Source organism: Egretta garzetta, unplaced genomic scaffold (genome assembly GCF_000687185.1).
Source record: "Egretta garzetta isolate BGI_Z169 unplaced genomic scaffold, ASM68718v1 scaffold85, whole genome shotgun sequence".
In the NCBI taxonomy this organism is placed as follows: Eukaryota; Metazoa; Chordata; class Aves; order Pelecaniformes; family Ardeidae; genus Egretta; species Egretta garzetta.
Genome location: NW_009259718.1, coordinates 3,139,140 through 3,151,392, shown reverse-complemented (window position 1 = coordinate 3,151,392; position 12,253 = coordinate 3,139,140). Strand labels below are relative to the sequence as shown.

Sequence of the window (12,253 nt, the reverse complement as noted above, 5' to 3'; positions counted from 1 at the left end):
ATGTCAACGGAATGAGTAATGAGCCTCACATTAATTGTAAAATATACCTCCAACTTGTACTGAAATGCAGGGTCTATTAAGCATGGATTTGCTAATGGCCTTACTATAAACGGCAGCAATAATGCGTATTCTAATGCTGCCCAACAACTCCCAGTTTAAAAGCTTGCTTTCAGTTGTCATACTTCAACCACCTGGTTGAGATTTCATTCCAGAACTGAACCTCCTGACAACTACCCGTTTCAGCAACCTCTAGATAAGACCGCCTGGTAGCACAAACGCCATTCCCTGTTCAAAGGGAAAGTCTGAGAACTGCAAACATCTCTTATGTGCAGTCCAACCCACCAACATTTCTCAGCTGCTCTTGTTCATCTGGTAATGCAATGTGTAAATTATCAGTATGCCTTAAAATGCCATCACATTGTTTATTACACACCACCTTCCTATGCTACTCTGGGCAATACCTAGATAGCATATATTGGTCTTAGCTTAAACCATTCTTGCCCTGCTTAGAGACCATTTTTTCAGACTCCTGTGAGGGAGCCAGACTGGTAACATTAAATAGACAAGATATATTGCTGTGCACCAGGCAGACAAGAATCCTTCCTTCTTCATTTGTGGTGCAGATGGGAATTGGATCCCTGGCTGAAATAAAGATATATCCTCTCAGGACAGACTGAGAGTGCAGTGTGATGCAGTCTTATTAGAAGGACTCCTGTGAGCTCTGTCACCTGTATTCATTTTAGAAGAGGAATTGGAAATGCTAGGCTATACAAGGGAACAAATAAATGGAAAAGGCACTTTTCCAAAGTTGTCTTCAGTGTGGAAATCTAAAATCAAGAGCAACAGCATTAAGCTATAATATGCCAGCCTCATACTTTGCTTAGGGTCTTGGCAGAGCAGCAAGTTTGTTAAACAAAAGGATGGGACCATGGGTGCCGGCACTGACCCCAGTAGAGTCAGCAGACAGCAAGAAGGATGCTGCAACACAGGAGCTGGTACAACTACACCACCACACAGATGACCCCAGGACCAGGCGAGACATATCCACATGCTCTCACAAACCCTGTTTTGAAGGCCCTAGGGCAAAAGAAAGGCAGGTCAGCCCAGAAGAAACCTTTGCAGCACCTGATCAGCAGAAACAACTTTAGAGATCACCTACTTGAATGATCAGAGATCGTGCTGAGAGACCTAAGAGGAGCTGGCAATGACTGAGCTCTGCCTTAAGTGGGCTCTGTGGGAGTTGGGCATGACTAGACAGTGATCGTGGTGAAGAAGCATCACAAATAACCTGTCAAGGCTGGCAACTGCCAATGACTGACTTAATTTACCCATGCCAAGATTAAAACACTCTGTAGGACTCTAGTCCTCCTGTTGCTGTTGGCTGAATGTTGTTGCTGGCTGCTTGGTAACCTTTGTGTTTGCGGATTGCAAATTGTCAGCAAGACATATTTCTACCTTAACAAACCCCCCACATTTTGCATTGTTTCTCTCCTTGAGGTTCTATTGGAAGTGTCAAAGATTAAACAAGCCACAGAGGCTGAACTCCCCTTGAGATCTTCTGGTGTGCAGTTAGGACACATGGAGGGAAGTAGATGGCTTGCTTGCATGTAAAATGATGTCCCACTTTAAAACCCAGTGCTTCTCATCATTGTGTTGCCCCTCAGCCCTCCAAGGATGTATTTGTACACCTAGGGCCATTGCATTTCTAAACTTTCCTTTGTTTGAAATAGAGATGGAGTGCATAAGGCAGCAGTGCAGTTCCCTGTCCTGGTTCTATAATGTACTGAAAGATCCCCTCCAAACAGCAATACTCCCAGCTGTACCTAAACAAGAGAAGTTGAAAGCATACCTGAGGTATGTAAAAGAGTCCCAGCAGATTGGCCACAGCGGTAGAGATGCCAGAGCCGGTTGCCCCCACGACTGCGATGGTGGAAGGGATATGTTCTGAGCAGTTGCAGAATTCGTCCAGGTTTAAGGAGTCTATCTTGTTCTGGGCCACAAAACTCAGTGTGGCCTCGAGGGCTTTAGAGACTGTATTGCAAGTGTCAAATATCCTGTATCCAAGGGTCATGTTGGGAAGGAGAGTTGGGCTACTGTTTATTTCTTCTATGGCAAAGATCATAGCCTGGAGCCAGCGGAAGCCTCGGAAATTATACCTAGGGGAGCAAAAATAAAAATAAAATAGAGTGAGGAGTAAGGAAACAGAGGAGAGGAGACCAGGACTGAGACAAAGACAGAGTGAAGAATTCCAGATACAAAAGGTAAAAGCAACTTATGTGATTTCTTGCATCCTACTACGTTTGTGAAGTATTGCTTTTGTGTTCAGTGGTTACATAAGAGGCATGCATTCACTACAAGGTTTTGTTCCAGTTTTCAGCTCTTCAGTTTGGGAGCTCACTTCAGAGGTTGTGAAGATGAGGTGAACTTTTCTAAGTCCTCTAAAGTCTGGGAAAGTTGAAAGAGAGCATACCTGGGGTGTTGGCTCTGGCCTGTCCCTTCTGCTCAGTACCCTAAACCTGGATGTCGTGATTCCTCAGCAAAATGCTCTGACACAAAGCTACACCTACCAGGTTTCCGTCCTGCTAGGTTTCCTTCCAGGCTCCTCTGACATGTTTCTGAATGCAGATGGCAGTGTCTGCAAAGCCTGTGCTGAGTGCATTGCTGTCAGGGGCTTGGGCTCAGGGATACTCAGTGTGCCAGCTCCTCGTGGCTTTAGGCAGGCAGAGCGAGCTGAGATACAGCACAGGCGCGCCCCTGGATGCAAAGGTGCCTGGTAGCTCTGCTCAGGGAAATCTGGCCTCACATCACACACTTCACACTGTGAGAGAGGGCACGGTCAACCTGTTTACAGCAGAGATGCTGCAAATGTAAATCTTAGCTTCCTAACTTGTTAATTAGATATTTCAGTGGAAAGGAATAACTTTTCTCTTTATCATAGTGCTCTCATACATTTGCTTCAGACATGAACTCAGAAGATGCCATCAGAGCTGGCCCATGAAACTGAAACTGTTTTTCGAAGCCTCTTCTGTTCTCAAAAATGGAGTAGCTGGGTTTTCTGGCTATCTCTAACACAGATCTGGGGACGTGTTAATCTCTAGCTGTACCTACTGTGTTTTCTCCTGTAAAGCTGCAAAAGCAACTGGTTGTGCACCTGTGAAGCTGCCATGTTTTAGGGTAATTCAGCTGGAATGGCAGAATCTTTCATGAACTTCCTTGTAATGCACTGTTAGTCAGCACTTAGTTTGCAGTTTTGTATTGGGTTGCAGCTGGAAACAGGAAAGTATCAAAGCTATTGGGCTTGAGATTCGCTGGGAAAACTGACAGGCCCTAGAACTGGAAGAGCCTGGGGAAATAGCCTGTCCAAGAACAGATTCTGTAAGAAATAGTAAATTTTAGGTTTCACGAGTGCCATTTTGAAATGCTTTGAGAGATGTTTCCATTACCAAGGTGAAGATTTCTAAAGATATGCTTCATGAAATCACGAATTTCCAATCTCTGAGATACACGAACTGAACATTTTTTAATTACTGGATTAAATAAATTGCTTCCAAAGTTGATGTAAGCTGTGTCTGACTTCTTTAAAGCTGCATGAACATAGCCACATTACTTCCATTCTAGGAGTTTTACCTGACTTATCTGGGATCAGCAGTTCTAAAGATATCACATCTAAGGTTTATCTTTAAGTCTTAAATTAAAACTTCATTTATTCAACTTGATGTCACCTGCTCCAGACATCTTTGGCCAGCTTCCAAATGATGTTCTGCTCTGAGGTTGTACCTTAAAGACCAGACAGTATGGTTTCCGTACAAATCTCTTCAAGTCAAAAAGTTTGAGGCCAATAAAAATCCTTCGTTGTAATTTACGACCAAAAGGACAGCTAGCTATTTTAATATCATCCTTAAGAAAATGGACACCCTTTAGAACATGTGAGTGTGTGTTACAGTTTGAAGTAATTTGGTCATTTAGAATATTTTTTGCTCTAGTTCCAAACCACTAAGGAGCGAGATGCAATGGGAGAGCTCTGAAATAAAAGGATAAGTCTCAGTTTGAAATAGGCAGTGAGTGTTGTGTACAGAAAAAAGATGTTCCAGGCACACCACGCTGCCTCACGTGGTCAGTAATGCTTGCTGGGATGAATGACAGCAGGGAGGGGGCTTGTGACACTTCTTTTTATAAAGCTAAATGTGTTTACAGATATCTCTAATTAAAATGAAAATAGGATTTCAAGCAAGGAGCTATATTCAGGCTTCTCATGTAAAAGAGAAAAATCTGAAAGCATTTTCTATATTTAAAGGGAAGACTGCTGAGAAGCTGGAAAGTTCAAAGGTACCACTGTACCACTGTGAAAAACTTCACACGTTTGAGCATGTGTAAAAGTAAATTTAAGCCTGCTCATATTCAATTATGCAGGTGGAGTATGACACAGAATTATTTTGCCTGCTTGACAGCAATTTGGCTTAATGTTTTTTTTGGATGCAGCAAGGTGGCATCTCCCCAAGCAGCGAGAACTGGACTGTCTTCCCCTTGACTTCAGAGACTGTGTTTGCCATTTCATTCAGTAGATCCAGACTAAGGCCTGTGATGCACAATTGCTTTTATTTTCCTTTCTGACATATGCTCCTGATGAATGCTTATTTTACAGCATATGGCCCATATTTCAGGTACTTGAGTTTGGACTGGTTTTATTTTGGAGGGGAAAGGAGGGCATGGGGTGTTTTCTGGGAGCTAGACTCCAAAACGTCTTAGAAATGCTTTTGATAATTTCCCTCAAACTAGCCTGGAAGGAGACCTGCAGTTCTCTTCAGCTGCACCTCTGCTGATAGCAGCACCAGCAGATCAGGAGAAGAGGATCAGGCGGGATGGAGACAAACACAGCTTGCTCTGTCTTCTCTAATACCTGATAGAGCTTCAGACAAAGTCTCATTTTATTAACTGATACTGTGTTGTATCAGTACTGTAACGTGGATATGGTTGCCACGAAACTGGTCTAAATGAAGCAAGATTTCATGATTCCTTCAATCCCGGTGAATGGAAATTGTGTGGATAAATTCTCTCCCATTGTACTGTAAGACCCCGGCAAGGGGCTACGGATACGTTCCTCTTGGCTTGGTGTGTATGTGAGTGATGGGTAAGAGCAGCCTTTGAACCTGGCAGCGGGTTACACCGATCCAGCTGACCTCCTGTGCTATGTTGCTGCTGTGACTAATATGACTAGTCACCGTAATGTTCTGTCAACCGTGCAGAAATCTGACCAGTAATTTCCATGAAGAAACTGCAAAGGATTTGCTAACGGAAGCAAACTTGTCATTAGATTTCCAGAAGCTTTACATAGTCACTGATATTTTCTTGGTGGAAAATAAGCAGCCTTCAAAACTTATTTTCTGCCATATTACTTTACAAGTACATTGGCATAGTCTTGTATTTTAACATTTCTGAGACGTGGTGCTATGAAAAGTGGTCATTAAGCTCTAAATGAGAGTTTAATGTAAATAATTCAGTGCCTAAAGGTGTAGATAGGAATTTTTATTTACGCTCGGTTCTTCAAATGTTTCTCCTCTGATGCCTGTTCCCCCACCTGCCAGAGCATGCAACCCTTTCTTTCTGTTCCCAGGCAGGAGCACAAACAGGGAAAGATAAATCAGAAACAATTCCTCCACAAATCCTCATTTTGATTGTCACATCTGCGAGGGACATATTATCTTTGCAGCCACTCAGTTTGCTAGATAGTAAACTCACTGATTCCCACGGTTTTCTTCCTAGGTGGTATAAATGTGTCTGTCAAGGGGTGCTCAGGATGGCTTAAATGTCTCTGTCAATGTTACAAAGCAAGGGTATGTAAATTAAGGGACATCATCTCGCTGCATAGTTTTAGCTCCCCATAGCTCATCCCCTGTTCGCTTGTTTGTTTGTCTGGTTTGGTTTGAACGGCTCATACTGTCCAGATCCAGCAGGGAAATTAGACCTGATCCCTGTTGGTCTCCATAAAGGAATAATTCACAGCCTCATGTGAATTCATGACCTTCATTTATCAAAATTTGCAAGGCACTAAACTAAAAGCAATAGAATATGATGGAAAAGGAGGAGAAAGTAATGTGAAAGCTGTAAATACAGCTTTCATTTACCCTCCCATATCTGACAGGTACTTTTATTCGAGAATGGTGGCAAAGCCTGCATATGCCTCTTGGCTCACGCCAGTACTCCTCTTTCTCTAGTGGTTGTATGCACATGCTAATTTCTCTGTCCTCTGTAGATTTCCAGTACATTAATTGCATGTTATTGCTGCTACTACCACTGCTATTACTAAGCTATGCAAGGGGGAGACCTTCAGTCATTTGTTGGATTCCTGTAGTCAGTAGGTATAATGAGTTGCTTACTACACTCAGAAGTTAGGGCTATGGGTAAGGGGAATTATGCAGACAAAAAAAAAAATCAGAAGATGGGTAGAAGAGAAAGAGGAAAATAAAATAATTTGGTCTCAGGGAGGACGTTCTAAATTTGTTATGCATTCAGTTCTGCTGTGGAATTAGCAAATACGTCCACAAGGGGCAGAATTAAAATACTCTGTTCTCTCAGACAGACACACAGACTCTGTGAGCTAAAGTGTCCCAGCAGTCATGCTCTGTGAAGTCCCGCACTATGACATGGGGATGATGTCTCACTGCAGTTTCACAGCCTGAAAGCTACATCTCTGTATTGTGTCTGGCTGAGATGGAGTTAATCTTCCCCACAGCAGCCCTCACAGTGCCGTGTTTTGCACCAGTAGCTAGAAAGGTGTTGATAACACACCAGTGTTTTGGCTACTGCTGAGCAGTGCTGCACAGCATCAAGGCTGTCTCTCCAACATTTCCCCCCCTCACCAGCAGGCTGGGGGTAGGCAAAAGCTTAGGAGGGGACATAGCCAGGACAGCTGACCCAAACTGCTCGAGGCGGTATTCCATAAGAGAGGAGGAGGAAGTGGGGACATTTGTTATTTACGATATTTGTCTTCCAGAGCAACCACTACACGTACTGAAGCCCTGCTTCCCGGGAAGTGGCTGGACATGGCCTGCTGATGGGACTCAGAGAATAAAATCTTTGTTTTCCTTTTGCTTCCCTGCACAGCCTTTGCTTTTGCTTTTATCAAACTGCCGTTATCTTGACCCATGAGGTTTTTTTCCCTCTCGTACTCTCCCCGCCTGTCCCGCTGAGGAGAGGAGTGACAGACCGGCTTGGTGGCACCTGGCATCCAGCCAAGGTCAACCCACCACAGTGTCACGGTGTGGGGGACCTTGGCTAGACTGCAGATCAGAATACAGGGAATATGCACTGGAAATGATGACCCAGTGACACCATATTGGCAACATTGTATCTCCGCTCCATAAAGATGTGTCCCCACTGCAAACAGTTCGTTACAGTAAAAGGAACCCATGGGTACCACCCATCTATGCAATAACGCTAGCAATAATGATACCACCACCATCACCACTGCTAATCTACCTGAAATCAAGAAAGGACAGAGAAATCATGTTATGAATAGGCCCCTGTGCGTGCTGAGATGGGGGTCAGGGACTGCTTGTGCTGTGCTCAGCCTCTGCCTCCACTGCACACATCAGATATGCATCAGCAAATGTTATAAGGAAAGTTGCTGCAACAGCACCTGAGGCATACAAAGACAGAAGGTGTATTTATATCAAATGTGATATACTTGATTGCTTAAACAATAGGCCATGTAAGTATTTCTGAAACACAGGAAACAAAATTGCTCTGGCTTTCCGTGCTCCTATCTGACATTTGGTGTGGCAAAATCATGAGTAAGTTTTCACTTTGAACTCTACAACTCAGTGCTTAAAGCATGAAGATGACTTTTCAGTAGAATCAGCACAAAAAGAACAGAGAATGGATCGTTACTGTTCCCTTTTCCTTTTGCCACCGAGTCATGTATATAGTTTTCCAAATAATCACGCGCAAGGCATACACGGTGTGTTCAGGCCAGCACATATGCTAAGCTGGGGGAGAAAGGTGCTGTGCCACAAGGGTATGGAGAGCATGAAAACTGAAAAAAGTGGAGAGAAATCTGTCCTACCCATTTTGAGAAGCCCTTTTTGGGAGCATAAGATAGGGTACTGAACATATCTGAATGTGTGGGAAGCTGTCCCAACAGCACAGATCAGGTTGAACGGTCGTCAAAAGAAAGGAAAGCCACATTATCTTATACTGTTTGATACCAAACTCCAGAAGAAACAGGGGCAAGCCACCCACAGGGTTTCAGTGGGACTCTTAGGTCTTTTCTAGCCTCAAAGCAAGGAGCTTTTTGTATGGTCTGAGGACTTGTTGCTGTTGCTGCCTAATGGACAAGTATGAGGAAAGAGAGAGGATGCCTGCATACTCCTGGAGTGACCTGGGTCTAATTTTCTTATGTGATATGAGACACATTTTCCTATCAAATAAAGAGATTAAAAGCTGTACACAGCCTGGGTCTAATTTTCTTATGTGATATGAGAACCATTTTCCTAACTAATAAAGAGATTAAAAGCTGTATGCAGCCATCTAAAAAGGGTATAAAACTGATTTGCCTCACCTTTGAAAAGATACAGCAGCACTGTAGAGAGCTCAGAGAAAGGCAACAAGGGCAGTCCAAGGTATGGAACAGATTTAGTGCCTTTTGACCAGGTACAGCCATGCTTATGGTCTTCTACTGGATTTCCCACTTTATTAAAGCTTTTGACACTACAAGATTGGGGAGATTTTACTTTGGAAAAAAACCTAGAGCCTATCTTTTTTTTTTTTTCCTTCTCCCCAGAAAATACGAGTTCATGCATTGCAGACTAGCCACCTGCCCAGAACTGAGGAAACTCAAATGTGATATGAAAGACTCTACCTCATGACCTGAAGAATGTATTGGGCTTTTAGAGCATGCACAACCCTGCCCCAAGCTACTACCTAATCATGAACTCCAAAACCAAGAGGGACCACTATGGTTGTGTTGTGAGATCTCGGTACATGTCCATTCAGAGGAATTTTCTGACTTAAATTCTGCTTAAAATAGAAAATCGTTTCAGGAAACATATCTGCTTTCAATTTAAAATGTACCACTAACAAGGAAAACACCATAGCATGTAAACTGTCCCATGGATTAATTATCTTCATCAAGAAAATCTAATGACCAGTCTCAAAAAGTCTTGCTACTACCTCTGCAGCTGGATCTCTGCCTTTCATCAAGTATTCTCTCTCCATTTGCCTTATGCTATTAGCTCACAATTTATCCAGCTCCTCGAAGGAGTGCGGCAAAGTGGCACAAATGCCTCTTTAGTCAACTCCTCTCTTTTGCATCTGCAACTTCTTGGTGCAGGGGTAAAAGGAACACAGATTTTACCCAGCCAAATTTCAGGTGGAGGATGCCTTTTAGCAGATCAAATACCACCCAGAAGGATCCATCCATTGTGTCCTTAAAACGGCTGGTCTGGCTTTTCAGGATTTGCCTGTTGTTGGCAGTGCTCATTAACAAATCTTTTGGCAACCACACATGTTTAGTACTTGTGGGGGAACATTCTCTTGTGGTCCGTTCTAACAATGTGACCATGACGAGGCAGTCACTGAGGCTGACCCAGCACTGACAGAAATGAAAGCTATATTCAGTTTGCAAATATCTGCACTGTCCTGCCTGCCACCTGGAGCAGGTGAAGATGACCACAGAACTGAAAATATCCATCGCTTTTCAGTGTTCCACTTTAAAACTGTTGCACTTGGGGGAGAAAAAAATGCTGAAAATCTGGCAGAGCTTCTTGCTCCATGAAGTGGACATTTCACATACCTTTAGTTCGTGACTTTCTTGTGCATGCACAGAAGAAGCCAAAAGAAACCCTGCTTAATTACACTTCTTTCTGTGTGCTCACTATGAGACCATCTGGGGATGATCTCATAACCTAGATGGATGTGTCCTGTGTCTCAGCGGGAAACCGCACCTGGAATCTGTAAGCATAGCAGGCATGCTGTCAGCCATTCTTCATTGCTGTCTGCAACAAAACTGTACTAGATCCCCAGTCTAGGATGAGAGGTGCAAATAATGCCAGATATACAATTTTTCACATGTGACTACAGAAGAGGTCCTATAACACTGAAGTGTTTTTCCATGCATGGTTGTGACAAAATTCAACATCAATTTCTTATATTTTGTTTATATGATATTTCAGCTGCAATCAGTTTCTGTCACACTTCATGTGTATTGTGTGCAGGGTTGTAAGGTTAAAAATTCCTCATGTTGCATCATAAAAATGGCTACACTTTACTAATAAGATACTTTGTTTTCATGTCTATTTCTCTCTCCAGGGTTAACTGCCAAAGACTTAAGACAAAACCTATATGCACTGTTTACACAGAAGAAAAGGACTTTGGGTAAGGAAAGCCTGGGTAAGGAGTTCAAGTCTGGGACTTTGTAGAGGTCTCTCTTTAGAGACATCTATGTGTTCAGTGGGATTTTTCAAAAGCAGTGACCTATCTCACTTTCACCTATTCATTTGTTTAGGCAATTAAACAGTTTGCAAAGTTTTAGAAGATGAGAGGCAGAACTGGGAAAAAAAAAACCCAAATTTGATTTCTAAGCTATATTGCTATGCACAATGTAATCAAATTAACTTAAGGGCACTATGGGTTATTTCCACCCTTCTGCTAGGAAAGCTAATTTTCAGATACTATTCAAATGTCCCCTGTGAATGGCCAGATAGATTCACGTTTTGGCAGCTTTGGGTAATACAAGGATTCCCCTCTTTCGCTGTCCAAATATTATTTATGTTACTGTTTAACATATGCACTTCCTGTCTTTACACACCTGTTTTGTTCTATTATTTACACCATAATTTCCCATTGCCTCTACAAGCATCAGATTACAGACTGTACTGACACAGCGTATAGCATGTCACCTGTAGCCAAGAAAGGGCAAGACTCCCCCCCCTCCTTTTTATTTTTCCTTTTCCTGGCTTACCTTATGCACTCCACTGATTCTGGTCTTGATTTTAGATCCTGGTCTTTAGCAGCCACTCCAAAATGAATGGGGAACAATCCTCCGAGAATAATGTCTCCCTTCTTCTGTGCCCGTTGGTTTGGCCCATAGGCAGCTGTGTTCCAGGTAAATAGCAAAAGAATCAAGCAGCAGCTATACAAAGTCATTGTTCCTCTTTTCACCAGGGGGTTATAGGATGCAAAATTGGAAAAGGTGATGTAAGAAAGCAGACGTCGTAATATCTAAGCTTTTCCTTAACACAGCACAGAGAGGAAATGGGACACATGTCTGCAGGGAGATAAGCAACAGGGTGGGAGCCACAGTGCTGGTGTTTCTCCCTCTGTCTTCTCCATTGCAAAACAGCAATTCAGCAGTCCTTCTTTCTTCATAACCAAAGCATTATGAACAGCCCATCTCTGAGATCTGCAAAAGAAAGACGTGGCAAGTGATCCCAGCCTACACACCAGGACCCCACACTGCCACAGCGGTTCTGCATTGTCCCATCAACTTCTTAGTATGCCCCTGTTGGCCACCCCCACTCAACAACCTGCACAGGACAGTACCAACTTTGACAGAGTAAGTCAGACACCCCAGTGATGCCAGCCACACCTCCATGAACAAATGTAATGGATATACTCTTGGATGCATAATTCTCTATCACACGTTTGAGGTGGGTGTCTTCCCACCATCTTCCCATGGTTCTGCATGACTCTGGTCACAGGAGACCCTCTAAAACCTGTGATCAGACCTCTATGAACAGAACACACTATGAGACTTGGATGGGCAAGTGGGGAATAAGGAAGCATTGAATGCAGTAAAAAGCAAACCTTTCTCTTAAGAACAGAACTATGATAATCTTTTGGTGTCAGCCTATCCCCTCCTTTCCCTTGATCGTTCTTAACTCTCGCATTTGAACTTATTCTTGCTAAAAATGAAACAAGGTCACAAGAAAGACCTCTTTCACATTCAAAATGAGGATGAATTCCAGGGAAGCATTTGAAATCAAGATACTTCTCCATAACGAACCATGAAGGCTTGAAAGGTTCGGTGATCATGTCATTGCAAGCTTAGCTGTCGAGCTTTGAAGCCTGCATCCTGGGGATGAGAAATATTGCAGTTTCTCTGTGCTCAATACATTTTCCCTGCAGCATGTCTACAAGCCTGCCAAATGAAGAATTAACTTAATTACGGCATATGAAAATGGCTATGGCTATGGGGGAGCAGGTAGCACAAAAGGATCATAATAAACAGCTCTTCAGCCTATTTGGAATAGGTCTA

The 12,253-nt window shown here is 43.0% G+C and overlaps 1 protein-coding gene across 1 annotated transcript in view; it reads right to left on the bottom strand.

Annotated features, from left to right (window-relative positions):
* The window catches only part of CASR (calcium sensing receptor), a 43,771-nt gene extending 32,629 nt beyond the window's left edge, over positions 1–11,142 (bottom strand). The window contains exons 1-2 of the mRNA XM_009639108.2: positions 10,958–11,142; positions 1,850–2,156 (exon numbers count right to left, since the gene is read on the bottom strand). Of these exons, the coding sequence (XP_009637403.1) occupies positions 1,850–2,156; positions 10,958–11,142 (492 nt within the window). The remainder of the gene's footprint in view (positions 1–1,849; positions 2,157–10,957) is intronic.
* Positions 11,143–12,253: the final 1,111 nt, after the last annotated feature.